The 19,269-nt window shown below is 41.0% G+C and overlaps 1 protein-coding gene across 2 annotated transcripts in view; it reads left to right on the top strand.

The window, feature by feature from the left end:
- Positions 1-19,269, top strand: part of DPY19L1 (dpy-19 like C-mannosyltransferase 1) — a 147,705-nt gene that overhangs the window by 85,388 nt on the left and 43,048 nt on the right. For both annotated transcript variants that reach the window (XM_069960354.1, XM_069960353.1), the window contains exons 12-17: positions 1,488-1,574; positions 1,952-2,008; positions 2,754-2,834; positions 6,122-6,223; positions 10,082-10,153; positions 10,501-10,559. In XM_069960354.1, coding sequence (XP_069816455.1) covers positions 1,488-1,574; positions 1,952-2,008; positions 2,754-2,834; positions 6,122-6,223; positions 10,082-10,153; positions 10,501-10,559 — 458 coding nt within the window. The remainder of the gene's footprint in view (positions 1-1,487; positions 1,575-1,951; positions 2,009-2,753; positions 2,835-6,121; positions 6,224-10,081; positions 10,154-10,500; positions 10,560-19,269) is intronic.

The following is a 19,269-nucleotide window of genomic DNA, read 5'->3' on the forward strand; positions in this document are numbered from 1 at the left end:
GGGCCATGGAAATGTTTGAGCCTGTTGCAGTATGCCATCTGTGACATGTTGTGGCAGCATACAGTATATTAGTGACATATAGCATAAACATAGTGTGAAATCTGCTGCAGATCAACAGAACAAACCTGTATCAGTTATAGCTGTTGCAGCTGTGGCAGCTATCAGTGATGCTGAAATTGGCCACCTTACTATCCTAGATATTTAGGTGCACAGGCATTAAAGTGACACTGTCACCCCCTTTTTGCATTCTGACTCCTCTACATAGGTGCAGTGGGTAAATTTAGCAGTTTTCATACCTTATTTTATATCATACGTCACAGTGCTTGTTCCAGTAAAAAGTGATCTTTTATCAACTGCAGATTGTGCTAAGTACCACCGTTGGCCCTGTGGGGGGCCTAGACCTTTAGGCCAGCCTGTTCCAATCGTCGGTGAGGGGACGGGGCCTTTGTGCCCATGGCCTCATGGGGGGGCAGGGCCAACTGTGAAACTGTGGGCGGGGCTAAGTGGCGCTGTTGCCGTGAAGCCCCGCCCACTTAGCACAATCTGCAGTTGTTAAAAGATCACTTTTTACTTGAACAAGCACCATGACGTATCATATAAAATAAGGTATGAAAACTGCTAAATTTACCCATTACACCTGTATAAAAGGAGTCAGAATGCAAAAAGGGGTTGACAGTGTCACTTTAAGGGTACGTTCACACGTACCGGATCCACAGCGGATGCACACCCCGCTGCAAGTTTTTCCCCAGCCTGCCCCGTTAACCCCCCGCCGCTATACTTCACCTGGTCCCTGCTCCGGCTTGCTTCGGGGGTTCTCGGCATGATCCGCTCGGCCAATCAGTGCGCTGCCCCTGCGCAGCGCACTGATTGGCTGAGCAGGACGTGAAGGCATCGGGAGCCCCGAAGCAAGCCGGAGCGGGGACCAGGTGAAGTATAGGCTCCAGCAGTGGGGGTACATTGGGGCGGGCTGCGGACAAACTCGCAGCAAGTTTGTCTGCCCATAGAGTTTACTGGGCAGGGATCCACAGCGGATCTCGCTACCAATACGCAGCGAGAAATCCACTGCGGATTCGGTACATGTGAACGTACCCAAAAGTGGTATTCCCAATCAATAGCTGCGGCACTGTTACTCTATAGTCAGTGATTGGCTGAGTGAGTTCGTCTTGGAAGTAGCAGCCAGAGGGTTTAGCGGGGGGACCCAAAGATGTGAAAGGAGGACTCCAGAGAAAGCGTGTTAGGTCAGAAAAGGATGTTTATTATTTTCTGTGCAATATCTAAAAAAAATAAAAGAATATGAATGCCCCAAGCTACCTCCCTTCCCCCATTGGCTGTAGAAAAAAAAAGTTGTATGGAGGATTGGACAAACATGCCAATAGCCGGCTCTCCAAACAAATGTACGAAGGATGTAGAAAGAGCCATTAAGGTAATTGGGTAGCAGAGTTATGCAAACAGCGTTTTTTTCTAAGAGAATTTTATTGATTCTTTAGGTTTCGCTGGGACTATGCTTCATATTGATGTTTGGAAATTCTATGCTGTTGACATCTTATTATGCGTCTTCACTCATAGTTATATGTGTAAGTATTTTGTGTAAGTAACTTTTTTGGAATTAAAATAAAGTGTTGTAGTGGCTTGATAGCCACAGCTATTACCAACTGGTGTTCAGGTTATGTAAGCAACAATACAGTTTTAGATAAGCATTAGAGAGTGAGTGCAAAAAACACAACCTTCTTGTTATTATTGGGAGTAGATGTACTAAATCAGCATGACATATGGTCTCTGAGGGCAGTAAAGGATAAAGTGGGAGTCGGTAAGCTAGAGTAGCAAGATGGCAAGAATAGATGCCCTCAGCCAAGGTGCACAGGACAGCTAACACATACAATTTTATTGCTACAGGTCATATGTAGCTATTTAATTTATGCATGCGTTTTTCTAATATCACATCTTTTTATAGGTTATTGCAAAGAGCAGAGACTTTCTGAAACTTGAAATGAAGGCAATATTGTATTGGGTATGTCTTGTGTATTTTTCTCTTGTGACTTTCCTTGCTTGTATGATTTTTAAATGTAAAGTCCAGCCCTGGCTGACACGCCACGTGGTTGGCTCCGGCACCAGCACCCCCGCCAGAAGGCATTTCCCCCCGAGTTGCAATGACATCACGACTCTGGGGGAGGGGGGGTATATGCCGGTCGCCGACTGACTGAGCTGCCAGTCTATCAATCGGGTTGTGACGTCTGCTGCTGTTAAGATTCCAAAGCCCGATGTGGGGCCCCGGAGCAGCCATCCGATGGCATCCACATGGCCGGACTAGTCCTCACAGCTTACCAGGCAGAGGATTTCACAGCTAACAGCATGGCAATGGCGCAGGGGATGAAGGCATCAGACATACTTTCATCCTCCACCCCTGTGCCCACTAGGGAGGTCTCAGCAGGTTGATTAGTCTAACCTGCTGATAGTTCCCCTTTAAAAATTCCCTATGTAAGCTAGTAGTCAGTGGGGGTCTCAGGACCCACATCTCCACCAATCACTAAATGACCTGTCAGAAGTTTTTTTTAAAGCGATAGTTACCCTTTAAGAAATGATTTGTATCAAATCTGTTACATAAGTTATTATCTTATCATTCTCTTGATTTCGAGCAGTATCCAACACTAAGTTACATACACTTCCCAAGGACAGAAATGTGACTATAAACCTTTCTGTGATAAGGGCTAAAGTTGCTTTGCCTAATAAACACTAATATTTCCTTGTGTTTTAAGGTACTCCAAGGGTTGATTTGGATACTAGGGACTGTTGCTTTGAAAGCACTAACATCAACCATACTTGGTGTTAGAGACGATGTAAGTATGCTGTTACTTGAGCCAAATATAAAGTACTGGTGTGCACAGCTAATGTATTTGTACTTAGCATCTTATTAAAAAGTACCTATCTATATATTTTTTTTGTATAACATATCCTGGGATTACTAACAATCTTGTAATATACTTTAATAAAATATTTTGGCCATAATGTGTTTTAAACCTAGCCTATACTTTCTAATACCAGAGAGCGCTGCTTACATTATTTCTTAGTCACTGTTACACTAGCCAAAATCTCATCTCTTTCTACATTACAAAAATGTTGAGACACAGTAAGTCATGCACGCGCCCGAGCAATGCAGGCATTTAATTAACAGCCCTGCCCAGCACACATCTGTGTCTCAGTCTCCCAGTAAGCTGCAGGTGCCAGAGCAGAAACCCTTTTACAGACCAGAAAAAACTGATCAGGGAGTGTGTGTGTGAAAGGGGGGGGGGCTACTTGTACCGTCGGGGAGTGAGGTGTATCAGCATCGGGTTGGGCTTATCAGCAACGTAGGGGGGGTTACCATTATTATTGAATCTCATGCTGTATTGTCATCCTCTCTGAAAAAGCATTTGCACACCGAGGGGACGGCAATACAGACTGGGATGCAGCTCATTGACTCTTGACCATGTGTAAGGGTGAGTGAGAGATGTAGCCTATTCAGCTTCCGGTGCAGTGAGACTGGGGGAAATATCTGGGCACCAGAGCAGCAGAGTGCAGGAGTGCGGCCAAAATCCCCAGACAGCAGCCAGAGAGGTAACCTGAACTGTATGAAAACGACAGGTACACTTTAAGATATTACTCCAACCTAGTAGTATCCAAATCAAGGGACAGTTCACACCCAGAAATAAGAAAGAAATACTAATTGTATTACAGAAAGAATTCACAAGGACATCTGATGAGTATAAAACCATTTAAAAATGCTAAGTAGGGCCATAATCCAAATTTCTTACACAAGCATCTCTCCAATATTCAGAATCCATATGTATATTACATCATAAAATAACTCCCATATAATAATACACATCTAGAAAATGCAAGTGTTAAGATAAATAATAGACCAAAGTGTGTATTCTACAGAACATTTTCTCTTGAAAACAAATGCAGTAGTATTAATAGTAAATGGAGACTGTGGTCTAACAAAAGGATACCATAATACCAGCAGAATGTAGCGGTATGGCTAGGACCCCACATGCTCTGTTATGTCCCCATGATTTTCTCAGGAGGATGCTGATACTTGGACTTGAGTACCTTGGCAAAGCCTCTGTTACCCCTTCATTTACTGGTGAGAGTTTTTTGTTAATCTAATAATTATGAGCTATTCTTCCTGCAGTGTAGGTTAGAGTAGTCTAATCTAATCACTGTTTTGTAGTAGAATGCTACAAACCAAAACTTTGTAATGTGCATGATTCCCTATTGGTACATAGAAGGTCACTGAGCTCCCCATGTTACTTAATTTTACATTCACAGGCAGGTATGCAAATAATTCCTTGGCATCAACAAGAATTAATGATAGCCATCCTATTGTGTAATGGCCTTTACATTGCTAGCTCCATTTTGTGGACGCGGTGGCAGAAGTTCATTGGCATTCATTTATTTTCAGTCTTTTACATTGTTTTGATCCATAGACTTGGATGAATACAATGAAGTAGTTATCATGCCCTCTGACTTATGGAGGTAGCTAATAACCACTTTTACATATATCACACATCCAAACTAGGTATCAGGAGACATTCATGAATGAAGAATATTTCTGGCCTATTGTCATTCAGAAAGTATCAGATAACAAAACTGTAGTCGTGCATTAACAAAATGTCTTAACTTTGCTTATAAAATGTAAATTTTCTCAGTAGGAAGGATATTATCTTGTAGTTGTCATTAAGTTAAATGAAACCTGTACTGATGGTTTGCGCTTCCATCAATCATTGAAGTGTCCAGAATAATAGAGGCTTATCTCTCTTATGTCTTAGTCTACTTTTCTCTAGAGAGAAAAAAATGTACATTGGTCTACATAGGGCTGGATGATTAATCAAATTAATTTGCCCAGAATGTTAGAACCGATTTAGTTTTTTGTGAAAAATCATTGCGTGCAGAGCGGTGAGGGGCAGGCGGCATGGTAAAGTGTCGGGTTGGCGGTCCAGAGAGAGGTGCAGGGCGGGCGGCGTGGCACAGTGTCGGGCGGGGGTCCGGAGATGCGGCGCTGGCGGCCTTCAGCCTCTTAACAGCCGGGACTGTAGAATAGGGTGATAGCGTCAGTGCGGGTCCTGGAACTGTACAACGGGATCGGGGGGTGCGCGATTCCACTTCACAGCGACGCTATCTCCTTATCCGTCAGTCCCTGCTGCCTCCTCCACAGACAGGGGACCTGCATGTGCTGCTGGGAGGGGAACATGTGTGCCAGGGTGATAGGAGGAGGAGGGCTATGTGCACTCCTGCCTTAGTCACCCCCTTCCAGTGCCCCAGTCACCTGTCAGTCACCCCCAGCTGCCCCAGTCACCCCTCAGTCACGCCCAGCTGCCTCTGTCTCCCTCAGTCACCCCCAGCTGTCACAGACCTGCTTAGTCACCCCCAGTTGCCCCAGACCAGCTCAGTCACCCCCAGTTGCCCCAGACCAGATCAGTCACCCCCCCGTTGCCACAGTCACCGCTCTGTCATTCCCAGCTGCCCCAGTCACCCCTTAGTTGCCCTAGGTCTTCATCTTTTATATTAACCACTTTTACCCTGTATAGAGTCTATAAGGTTTAGACTAAACAAGCAATGAAGACATGGTACAGTAAGTGATTGCTGGACACACCGCAGGGGTTTGAAGTACTAGGTTAATCAACATTATGACTAGCTCACACCAGGAGAAAGGTGCATACCACCATGTGGTCTCTTGATGGATTTACTGAGAAGTGTGCGCCTCTTAATCTTAAAAGTAAATCCAGTGCATGGTACAAGGCTATTTCTTTCCTGCAACTGACAGTATATATTTAAAAGTGACATCCGTATACCCCAACAGGAAATGGCTAAGACAGCTCATTTAATGGAGGGAAAATATCCCAGTACTGAAATGGTTCTGTAATTATCAGTGTACACTTCTAGGAATTTCTCTAAAGATACATTGAAGCAAGGACATGAACTTAAATGGAGAAACAAGCATAGCACAGTTCAAACAAGACCATGACATGAAAACATTAGATTTGACATTTCCTGACATTTTTACAGAAACACGAATGTGAATATAATTTCAATAATTTTATTCTGTCATTTTGAAGTATGCTCATTTTGCTTGCATTTTTTCCAGGCACATATATTCAATATACTAAAGTCAAAGTTTACAAGTTACAAGGATTTTGACACATTGATGTATACTTGCGCACCTGAATTTGATTTTATGGAAAATGAGGTATGGATTCATAGTTAACGTGATTGTGTTTTTTTTGTTTTGTTTTGTTTGTTTTTTTTATTTGGGCACCTACTTTTTTAAGTACATTTACATATCCTAACATTTACTCCACCACTGTTGCTAAATAATATGATTAGTAGAAGACTGTTGCACAGCATAGCATTTTATTGGCACTTTGCAGTTGGTTCACAGTGAGGAAAGAGGGTCATGGGATGATAAAGGGAGCCCACTCAATCTATTTAGACAGATATGCTACCATTTCTATTAAATGTGACATCTAAAGAGTTAAATAGCAGTGGTTAGAGCTAGTGCCTATCCCAGCTGTTGCAGGAGACTGTCAGCTGTATGTTAAAGTTGAAGTTTGCTACTGATGGCGTCTGGTCAACTTCTGAGCCCACGGAAAATGATCGCTGTACATGTATGAAGCTTTACAGTTAGTGTCTATCCATTTTCTCTCTCTCTCTCTCTCTCTCTCTCTCTCTCTCTGTGTATGTATGTATGTATGTATATGTGTGTGTATATGTATGTATATATATATATATATATATATATATATATATAATGTGTGTTTGTATAATAAATATAATTCGTATCAGGACCGTGCTTGTAATCCAAATCCACTCTTAAACCAAAGCAAAGTTTCCCATAAGAAATCATTGAGATGCAGACAATTGGCTCAATCCATTGTCTCACTGATTTGGTGAAGTAGTCCTTTGCTCGTAGCAGAGAAACACCCCCATAAGATAATGTTTTTACCACCATGCTTGACAATGGGCATGGTGTTCTTTTGGTCATAGGCAGCAATTTTCTTCCTCCAAACACGGCGAGTTAATGCCAAAGAGCTAGATTTTGGTCTCATCTGACCACAGTACCTTCTCCCAATCACTCTGAGAATCATTCAGTTGTTTACTGACAAACTTTTCAGATGGACCTGCACATGTGCCTTTTTAACCCATAGCTGCACCAGGACGTTATTTAACGTCCTCCTGCCGCTATGGGAGTTCAGAGGGGGGTCGCGCGGCGACCACCCTCTGAACTGCCGCGATCCCGGGTGCCGCGTGTAGCCCGGGCTCGCGGCTATTAGCGGGCACGGTCCGATCGCCGTGCCCGCTAATTAAGTACTTAGAAGCAGCTGTCAAAGTTGACAGCTGCTTCTAAATACTTGCGGTTATACATGCCTGGTGGTCTAGTGGGGGGATCGCCCCCCTGCGGCGCGATTGCGGGGGGGCGATCCCTGCATCCATACCGGGCCGGGGTCTGCTCCGTAATGGCGCTGATCCCGGCTCGGCATTCTATTGCTTTTGGCTGCAGCAGCCAAAAGTAATAGAACACCGATCTCATGGATTCATGCAGTATAACTATACTGCATGGATCTCTATGAGAGATCAGAGTGCATATACTAGAAGCCCCCCAGGGGGGCTTCTAGTATATGTCTAAAGTAAAAGAAAAAAGTATTTTTAATAACACAAAACCCCCTCCCCTAATAAAAGTCTGAATCACCCCCCTTTCCCCATTTTATAAATAAAAATAAATAAATAAATTAATAAACAAACATGTTTGCTATCGCCGCGTGCGTAATCGCCCGAACTATTAATTAATCACATTCCTGATCTCACACGGTAAACGGCGTCAGCACAAAAAAATCCCAAAGTGCAAAATTGCGCATTTTTGGTCGCATCAAATCCAGAATAATTGTAATAAAAAGCGATCAAAAAGTCATATATGCGCAATCAAGGTACCGATAGAAAGATCACATCATGGCGCAAAAAATGACACCTCACACAGACCCATAGACCAAAGGATAAAAGCGCTATAAGCCCGGGAATGGAGCGATTTTAAGGAACGTATATTGGTTAACAACGGTTTGAATTTTATACAGGCCATCAGATACAATATAAGTTATACATGTTACATATCGTTTTAATCGTAACGACTTGAGGAACATGCATAACAAGTCAGTTTTACCCCAGGGCGAATGGCGTAAAAACACATTTCCCCCAAATAAAAGAAATGCGTTTTTTTTTTCAATTTCACCACACATATAATTTTTTTCTGGTTTCCCGGCACATTTTAGGCAAAAATTACATCTGCCTTAGCAAAGTACAATTAGTTGCGCAAAAAATAAGGGCTCATTTGGGTCTCTAGGTGGAAAAATGCAGGCGCTATGGCCTTATATACACGAGGAGGGAAAAACGAAAACGCAAAAATGAAAACTGGCTGTGTCCCCTAAGGGTTAAGTAGTGGGACTTTGTGGGCACTGCAGGATTTTAATCCATTACGCCGTAATACGTTACCAATGGTTTTTTTGGTGACAGTGGTCCCAGCTGCCTTGAGATCATTAACAAGATCTCACCATATAGTTCAAGGCTGATCTCGCACCTTCCTCATGATCCAGGATACATTTATATAACTCATACAATGTGATTTTCTCGATTTTATTTTTAATATTCTATTGCTCACTGTTAAAACTAGCCTAACCTTAATATTACAGACTGTTCATGCCTTTGTCAGTGGGCAAACTTTAAAAAAATCAGCCAGGGATCAAATAATTAGTTCCTTCACTATATATTATTTAAAGTCATTGCAGAGTGAACTGTTTCTAGTGTATAAAAATAACACAGAAATGTTGGCCAAAAATGAAAAGCATTACAGTAAATGCACTCAATACGTGGTTGGGGCTCCTTTTGCATGAATGACTGCATCAATGTGGCGTGGCATGGAGGCAATCAGCCTGTGGCAGTGCAAAGGTGTAATGGTAGCCCAGGTTGCTTTGATAGCAGCCTTTAACTCATCTGCATTGTGGGTCTGGTGTCTCTCATCTTTCTCTTAACAGTACCCTATACTTGTGGCAGTGTGGACAGGTACCAAGTCCAGTGCTCTAATATTCCTTGGTAGGTAGCTGCAATGGCATTGGTCTTGATAAAACATAGTGGACCTATCCCAGCAGATGACTTGGCCCCCAAACCATCACTGATTGTGGAAACTTCACACTAGACCTCAAGCAGCTTGAATTGTGTGTCTCTCCACTCTTCCTCCAGACTCTGGGACATTGAGTTCCAAATGAAATGCAAAAAAACCTTTCATCTGAAAACAACATCTTTGACCACTGAGCAAAGTTCAATTATTTTCCTCCCTGGCCCTTCTGGCATTGTTTATTGGTCAGGAGTGGCTTGACACATGGAATGTGACACTTGTAGCACATGTCCTGCAGACATCTGTCTGTGGTGGCCCTTGAAGCATAGACTCCAGCAGCAGTCCACTCCTTGTCAATCTCCCTCAAAATTGTGAATGGATTTTTCTTTACAATACTCTCAAGGCTGCAGTTATCCCAGTTGCTTGTGCACCTTTTTCTACCACACTTTTTCCTTCCACTCAACTTTCCATTAATAGGCTTTGATACAGCACTCTGAGAACAGCCAGCTTCTTTAGCAATGACCTTTTGGGGATTTCCCTCTTTGTGGGGTGTGTAAGTGACTACTTTCTAGATATCTGTCGTGTCAGCAGTCTTCCACATGATTTTGTTGCATACTGAACCAGATTAAGGGACCTTTTTGGATGCTTAGGAAGCCTTTGCAGGTGTTTTGAGTTAATTATTCTAATTTTCTGAGATTGCTGAAAAAAAAAAAAAAACATTGATATTCTAATTTATTAGGATGCACTTGTATATGCGCTTGAACCAAGAAAAACACTTCCAGTATAACGTGTCAGACTTTCCCAAGCTTGTTATCTTTTGAGGGCTGTTTCCTTGCTCCCTTCCCATACTTTAGCCTGCATTGAGCTCACCCTGTAGCTCCATGGTACATTCGCTTTAAGTAAATGAATTTATCTGAAGCAGTATCTTTCTGGTTTTATTTTTAGACACCATGGAGATATTTAAAGACGCTCTTACTCCCAGTAGTTATCCTTGTCTTTTTAGCCATTTGTGTGTCGGTAAGTACTATTAATAGTAGGATGACAGTATATTTCAATTACCCTTACTAAAATGAAATCTTTTAAGTCAAGATAAATGAGACATGATGTTGCTGCATTATTAAATATTCTGGACCATAGGATATTTATGAAATATCATAGAAACGCAGATAATATATTACACTCACAGGACATGTTACAACTGCATTACTGCTATATTTACTGCACATGTAAAATTGCGGTTCTTGGTTCTAATTTAAGACATTCACTTTAATTCATGTTACTTTTTGACAACAGAGCAAATTGGCAACTTTCTGCCACTGAATGATACATCTTCTCTCATGCATTGATTTGCTTATTTCTTTTAGACACTTAAAGATATTATTACATCAAGTACACAGAAAAACAGTGGGGAACAAGATAACAGGTATTTTTCTTACTTTACTTTCTCCACAAACATACTTCCAAAAATATGTATAAGCAAATAGTGTATGTTAAAGTGACACTGTCACCCCCTTTGGGCATTCTGACATCTCTACACAGGTGTAAATTTAGCATTTTTCATACCTTATTTTATATCATATGTCATGCTGCTTGTTCAAGTAAAAAGTCATCTTTTATCAACTGCAGATTATGTTAAGTGGGCGGGACCTCGCGGCATAAGTGCCATTTAGCCCCGCCCACAATGCCACTGTTGGCCCTGCCCCCTCACCAGCCATTGGAACAGGCTGGCCTAAAGGTCTAGGTCGGCCCACCAATGGCCACCAAGGGGCGGGACCAACAGTGGCAATCTTAACACTTAACACAATCTGCAGTTCATAAAAGATCACTTATTACTTGAACAAGCACCATGACGTATGATATAAAATAAGGTATGAAAACTGCTAAATGTACCCTTTACACCTGTGTAGAGATGTAAGAATGCACAAAAGGGGGTGACAGTGTCACTTTAAAGCTGAAACCTAGAGTTATTCAAAATGTCAAATAAGACACAGTAACCGACACAGAAATATACCTCTAGTTCCAGAGACTTGCTCTCAACAGCATGTGAGAAGTCCACCTGTGCAGGTTATTGAGGGCTACTAACTTCTAGTGGTGGGCTCAGCCTTAGAAATTTTCAACAGTCCATAGTAGCTTAAGAAAATAAGAAGTTGCGGCACTCACCACTGTAGTATGAAAAATAGTGCTTTTATTTACAAGTATCCATGTCGATACCGCAATAGAGCTGAGGGGACAGACGCCAAGATCACAAGAAATGGGTTACACCTGTTTTTCTCTTACCGGGCTATATTTAGACCTAGAAGAAGCCGGGTAAGTCTGGGTTCACACTGCGTTTTTGCAATCCGTTTTTTTTTTTTTTTTTTTTTTTTTTTTTTTTTTTTTTTTTTTTTTTTTGCAAAAAGCGGATGAAAAACAGATGCATTTGTGTGCATCCGTTTTTCCATTGACTTCCATTATAAAAAAAGGTATCAAAACGGAATCCGTTTTTTTTTTACGGACACAAAACGTTACTGACACAATTTTTTTTGGGTCGTTAAAGAAACTGTATCCGCTAAACCGATTGCAAAAACGCACTGTGAACCCACCCTAAGGGTGAAACAGCTGTTTGTTTGCTGTGATCCTGGCGTCTGTCCCCACAGCTCTATCGCGGTATCGACATTGATACTTGTGAATAAAGGCACTATTTTTCATACTACAAAGGTGAGTGACACAACTTCTTATGTTCTTTAGCTACTATAGAGTTATTATTTATTTAGTCTTTTAGTAACTGCCAGTTCAGTGGAGGCCACTAGGGGATATTATTTCACTGCATATACCTCTTTACCACACTGACCAAGAAGCCTTACTTAGGTGTTTAACATTGAATAGTGTGGTTGCTCAGGTGTTTTAGGACTTTTTATGGTCTTTGAAAATTTAAAAATAAGGTTTATTGCACACAAGCTGTCTATGGGGGGGGGGGGGAAGAGTCACCGTCATGCACCTTTGCAAAAAAAAAAAAAAAGTAAAATTGCAATCAGATTTGTAACAAAAAATGCTGACCCTGAGAGAAGACCCAACACTGTGTATTTTGTATGAAGTCATGGAATAGATAAATATTCCAAATAGCGACAAGCAAAATAATTTGGCGCTTATCACATTCTTACTGAAATTCACGGAATAAATATAAAAATAATGAAACCTAAGAGCGTCACACATGACTTTTCAGACGATTCGGAACACTTTCAATAGGGACCACATAAAATGTGACTGCTGATTATAGCAATAAGACCTAAAATGAATTTCGTCTGTAATCCCAAATCATTGCTTATGAAGTATGTAGATTAAAAGTGAATTCCCTACCTAGATTATTTTACTGATTAGAGTTAGATCCTGAAACATGTTCTGTTTTCTAATATTCCTGATTGTCATTTATAATATTAAGAATAATTAAATATATTTTTGTACACAAAAAAGAGGGGGACAGCAAAAATATAGTGTAAGAAAGGATGCTAACAACTCATTCATGTACAGTTACACTACCGTTCAAAAGTTTGGGTCACCCAAACAATTTTGTGTTTTCCATAAAAAGTCACACTTATTCACCACCATATGTTGTGAAATGAATAGAAAATAGAGTCAAGACATTGACAAGGTTAGAAATAATGATTTGTATTTGAAATAACATTGTTTTTACATCACACTTTGCTTTCGTCAAAGAATCCACCTTTTGCAGCAATTACAGCATTGCACGCCTTTGGCATTCTAGCTATTAATCTGTTGGGGTAAGCTGGAGAAATTGCACCCCACGTTTCTAGAAGCAGCTCCCACAAGTTGGATTGGTTGGATGGGCACTTCTGGCGTACCATACGGTCAAGCTGCTCCCACAACAGCTCAATGGGGTTCAGATTTGGTGACTGCGCTGGCCACTCCATTACCGATAGAATACCAGCTGCCTGCTTCTGCTGTAAATAGTTCTTGCACAATTTGGAGGTGTGTTTAGGGTCATTGTCCTGTTGTAGGATGAAATTGGCTCCAATCAAGCGCTGTCCACTGGGTATGGCATGGTGTTGCAAAATTGAGAGATAGCCTTCCTTATTCAGAATCCCTTTTACCCAGTACAAATCTCCCACCTTACCAGCACCAAAGCAACCCCAGACCAGACATCTTTTCATTTGTTCTGCGTTTCACAAATGTTCTTCTTTGTGATCCAAACACCTCAAACTTGGATTCATCCATCCACAACACTTTTTTCCAGTCTTCCTCTGTCCAATGTCTGTGTTCTTTTACCCATCTTAATCTTTTTCTTTGATTGGCCAGTCTCAGATATGGCTTTTTCTTTGCCACTCTGCCCTGAAGCCCAAAATCCCGCAGCCGCCTCTTCACTGTAGATGTTGACACTGGTGTTTTGCAGGTACTATTTAATGAAGATGCCAGTTGGGGACCTGTGAGGCGTCTGTTTCTCAAACTAGAGACTCTAATGTGCTTATCTTCTTGCTTAGTTGTGCAACGCGGCCTCCCACTTCTTTTTCTACTCTGGTTAGAGCCTGTTTGTGCTGTCCTCTGAAGGGAGTAGTACACACCGTTGTAGGAAATCTTCAATTTCTTAGCAATTTCTCGCATAGAATAGCCTTCATTTCTAAGAACAAGAATAGAATGTCGAGTTTCAGATGAAAGTTCTCTTTTTCTGGCCATTTTGAGCGTTTAATTGACCCCACAAATGTGATGCTCCAGAAACACAATCTGCTCAAAGGAAGGTCAGTTTTGTAGCTTTTGTAACGAGCTAGACTGTTTTCAGATGTGTGAACATGATTGCACAAGGGTTTTCTAATCATCAATTAGCCTTCTGAGCCAATTAGCAAACACATTGTACCATTAGAACACTGGAGTGATAGTTGCTGAAAATGGGCCTCTATACACCTATGTAGATATTGCACAAAAAAACAGACATTTGCAGCTAGAATAGTCATTTACCACATTAGCAATGTATAGAGTGTATTTGTTTAAAGTTAGGACTAGTTTAAAGTTATCTTCATTGAAAAGTACAGTGCTTTTCCTTCAAAAATAAGGACATTTCAATGTGACCCCAAACTTTTGAACTGTAGTGTACATAGAATTTACAAAGAGAAGGAGCACAACAGAATACTTTGGTAAACACTATTTGTTCATCTAACAGATGAATAATTTTTATTAAGTCCAACAACGAGGCATGAGAACACATAAAAACAATTACAATTTCTCAGAAATTTGAGTGAGTTAGCCATGGCCTGCAATAGGGGAGACCTCCAGGGACCAAAACCTTGCAGAATAATATACGTTCATGTTGTCCTATAAAACAAAAAATCCTTTAACACAATGCAACCCAATGCAAAGCTGAATGCAGATACACAAGGGCCAAAGCACGAGTTTCTGCTGCCAGACATTAGTAGAGTTCCTGCTCAATGTACGAAAGTGACCTTTTTTTCGCTTTTTTTTTATTAAATTTGCCTATTTCTGCAGTATTAAAAATATCCCCATATGTAGCTAGATTGTGCAGTTATCATCTTTTCTTGATGACCTGCATGTCAAGTCTCTCTATTTCTAAACCTTCTGACAGACTGTGCAACTTATTCTACCTTTTAAGTTTGATGTCTTGTGAACACTAACATTTTAATGGCTACATGCCAGTAGCAGTTAAGACCTGTGTAATACAGTGAGCAGATTTATCTCCAAGGGCTTGAAGGCCTACTGCTGATTAGGCTTTAAGGACTTAGTCACTTGACACAGCATCAGATGTAACCAGACAGCGGGATGTGTCCTTTTAGCTGTTATCACTGCATTTCACACAAGCAAAAAGTCAGCTGAATGTGGCAGTGGCGTCATTTTTTGATGAAAGGGATTTGAAGGGTTTTTTTTTTTTTGGAAAGCTGAAGAAAAGGCAAATTTGGTTTAATGTAGGAAAATCAAGGAAAGAAGTTACACAATTACTTAGGCTTTGTGATTTATTATTTTTTTTTTAAGTCTAGATTGGTAACTCATACAGCCCGGTTTACCTGGAGACTTTCTAAATAATTTTTTTTACCAGTTACCTAGTAAAAGAAAATAATTTCCATACCCCTCCAGGAACATGAACTTTTGTTATCCTGGGTGTAGGGGTCCAGTGAGTGGTCTCGATGTTTGACAGCTGCTTCTGGATGCATGCTGACTCATCAGGTGAGGCCCACCACTGGAATGTTCAGCCTCAAAGAGCAGAGATTTCAGTGAATAAGTTACAAGTTAAACTTTTACACAAACTATATATATCAGTTAGCTCAACCAGGATAATACAGTACATTTGATTTAAATTATCTCCTGTTAATTCTTTCAGCATTTTGGTAATTGGTAAAAATGAAGTAATAACACTTCTATGTTTGAATGCTTTCTTACTTTGCAGCATTTGTTTGACACCTGCCTAATTCCTTTGAACAGCACTGTATTTCTTGTGATCTTTTTACCTCAAAGCATATCAGAATGATAAATGGGTATCCCGCTAAATATGTCTGCAAAAAGGGCCATCACGATAGGCAATTGTAAGAACAATGAGACTGTGACACCACATGAGGTTGTGATGGTTGGCTTGTTAAAAAAAGTTAGAGGTTCCTGGATGCCTTTCACGAAAGATATATTATTACAAGTTTTGTGTACTGAGTTTCAGGAGGTGGGACATTGATCTAGGGATTTATTCTGGTTACCATATTTGGAGTTGGAAAGGAATTTTTCCTTTGTCATGGAGGTTATTGTCATCCACCTCATATGGGTTTTTTCGTTCCCTGGATCAACAGTGTAAAGGCCCTATTCGACGGAACGATTATCAGCTGTATTCGGCCGATATCGGCTGTTACGGGCGGTAATCGTCCCATGGAATAGAAGGCGACGATCAGCCGACATCGTTCAACATGTTTGAAAGACAAATGACTCCTACAGCAACGATATGCTGCCATCGCTCCGTGGAATAGGAGCGGCAGCAGCAGGTCGCTGCTGAGGGCTGCCCGGACGATCTAGCGATCACCCGGGCAGCCGCCCTGTGGCCCCCCAGACTCACCCGCTCGCTGCTGCCACGTGGAATAGCTGCAGCAGCGAGCGCTCATTTGCTCCTCTATGTCTGCCCGGGGAATAGGGCCTTTAGGATTATAGGTTGGATTGATCTGTGTAATTTTTCAACCTTAACAATGCATTAAAAATCTGTCAAAAACTATATCCAGACAAAACTAGTGTTTTAACCTTTTAATGACAGGGCCACTTTTAGTTTTTGCGTTTTCGTTTTTTCCACCTAGAAACCCACATGAGCCCTTATTTTTTGCGTCTCTAATTGTACTTTGCAATGACCGGCTGAATTTTTGCATAAAGTACACTGCGAAACCAGAAAAAATAAAAAAAAAACAACAAAAAACGCATTTCTTTTATTTGGAGGGATTGTCTTTTTACGCCATTCGTTACTCAAGTCGTTACGATTAAAACGATATATAACATGTATAACTTTTCTTGTATCTGATGGCCTGTAAAAAATTCAAACCATTGTTAACAAATATTCCTTAAAATCGCTCCATTCCCAGGCTTATAGCGCTTTTATCCTTTGGTCTATGGGGCTGTGTCAGGTGTCATTTTTTGCGCTATGATGTGTTTTTTCTATCGGTACTTTGATTGCGCATATACAACTTTTTGATCGCTTTTTATTACATTTTTTCTGGATTTGATGCGACCAAAAATGCGCAATTTTGCAATTTGGGATTTTTTTAAGCTTACGCCGTTTACCGTACGAGATCAGGAATGTGATTAATTAATAGTTCGAGCGATTACGCACGCGGCAATAGCAAACATGTTTATTTATTTATTTATTTATTTACTTTTATTTAAAACCTGGGAAAAGGGGGGTGATTCAAACTTTTATTAGGGGAGGGGGCTTTTTACTAATAACAATACTATATTTTTTTTTTTATACATATACTAGAAGCCCCCCTGGGGAACTTCTAGTATATACACTTTGTTCTCTCATTGAGATCTTTGCTGTATAGTTATACAGCAAAGATCAATGAGATCGGCACTCCTTTGCTTTCGGCTGCTGCAGCCGAAAACAAGCAAGTGCCGAGCGGGGGATGGCGCCATCTTGGAGTTACGGAGTTCGCTCCCGGAGGAGCGATCTCACCCACTAGACACCAGGGAAATGCTGCATCCAGTAATCGGATGCAGCTGTCATGTTTTGACAGCTGCATCTGATTACTGTATTAGCGGGCACGGCGATCGGACCATGCCCGCTAATACCCGCGGTCCCGGGCTACAAGCGACACTCGGAACCATGGCGGTTCATAGCGGGGTCGCCGCGCCGCCCCGCTCTGAACTCCTCTTACGGGCGCATGACGTACGGGTACAGGTGTTCAGAGTGGGGCCGCGCGGCCGCGTTAATACAGTAATCGGATGCAGCTGTCAAAGATGACAGCTGCATCCGATTACCGGATGCAGCACTTCCCTGGTGTCTAGTGGGGTGGATCGCTCCTCCGGGACGTTGTCCAAAATGGCGCTGATCCCAACTCGGCACTCGGATGCTTTCGTCTGCAGCAGCCGAAAGCATCAGAGTACCGATCTCATTGATCATTGCTGTATAAGTATACAGAAAAGATCTCAATGAGAGATCAAAGTGTATATACTAGAAGTCCCCCAGGGGGGCTTCTAGTATATGTGTAAAAAACAAAAATAAATAAACAGGTTTTAAACAAAAATAAATAAACAGGTTTGGTATCGCCGTGTGTCCAGAAAAAATGTAATAAAAAGCGATCAAAAAGTCGTATATGCGCAATCAAGGTACCGATAGAAAGTAAACATGATGAGGCAAAGAAATGACACCTCCCACAGCCCCATAGACCAAAGGATAAAAGCGCTATAAGCCTGGAAATAGAGCGATTTTAAGGAACATATATTTGTTAACAATGGTTTGAACTTTTTACAGGCCATCAGATAATATAAAAGTTATACATGTTATATATCGTTGTAATCATAACGACTTGAGGAACATGCATAACAAGTCAGTTTTACTCCAGGGCGAATGGCGTAAAAACAAAAAACCCCTAAATAAAAAAAAAAATCCATTTTTTTTTTGTCAATTTCACCACACATTGAATTTTTTGCTGGTTTTGCAGTGTACTTTATGCAAAAATTCAGTCTGTCATTGCAAAGTACAATTAGTGACGCAAAAAATAAGGGCCCATGTGGGTCTCTAGGTGAAAAAAAATCCAAGTGCTATGGCCTTTTAAGCACAAGGAGGAAAAAAACGAAAACGCAAAAACGAAAATTGGCTCCGTCCTTAAGAGGTTAAGTACCTTAGAGAGAATGGTAACATTCTAGATCAGTTTTGTAAAGTAAACAGAGAGATGTGTATTTTTTTTTATATGAATTTTGTATGTTATCTTCCACTGTAGCCTCCTCCTTACAGTATTATGTGGAACTAACATATACATAAAAGCTGTACCTCAAATTTGGTTAAGAGACTGAAGTCCTGTATCAGTGCAGTTCCTGTCATAGGGTTAGTTCACACTGAAAGTATATAAAGGTAATAACTGTACACCACTTGTAATTCCATGAAAAGAAAAATCAAACACGGCGGCACATCCAAATGCCTAACACTGATCATCTGCTTCTCAGCACTATGTTAACATCAGGGGTTAGTTACAATTTAATCAAAGTTTATAAGCCCACACACCACTTCTCAGTTCTTGATTCACATGGGTCCCTAACTTAAAAGGCATGATGATGCACAGCAAGCAGCACTGCACATCACTTGGTCACAAGTAACATACGTGTTCATTTAAAACTCTCAAGGAAGAAAAGCATTGCATGCCATGGTTGCTTTTTGTAGAAAAACTATATTTGGTATGCTATACAATAAATCATAACCGTACATAGCAAATAGGCACATGTATGATTACAGATTATGGATTACATGATATGAGTGGGTTACATTGTAGGAATTGGGTTATACCAAAAGCAATAAAAATATACATCATCTTACATTCATGCCATCCAAGGATGGAGTACAGGTGGTGAGGGTAATCTTCACATACACAGTGTAGAGTAATTAATGGAAGATGAGCTGCATTTCAGCCCCAGACCTGATCAGATTTTCCAGGACAGTTTCTCTGTTTTATAAATAA

The sequence above is a fragment of the Dendropsophus ebraccatus genome, chromosome 2 (genome assembly GCF_027789765.1).
Source record: "Dendropsophus ebraccatus isolate aDenEbr1 chromosome 2, aDenEbr1.pat, whole genome shotgun sequence".
Taxonomy (NCBI): domain Eukaryota; kingdom Metazoa; phylum Chordata; class Amphibia; order Anura; family Hylidae; genus Dendropsophus; species Dendropsophus ebraccatus.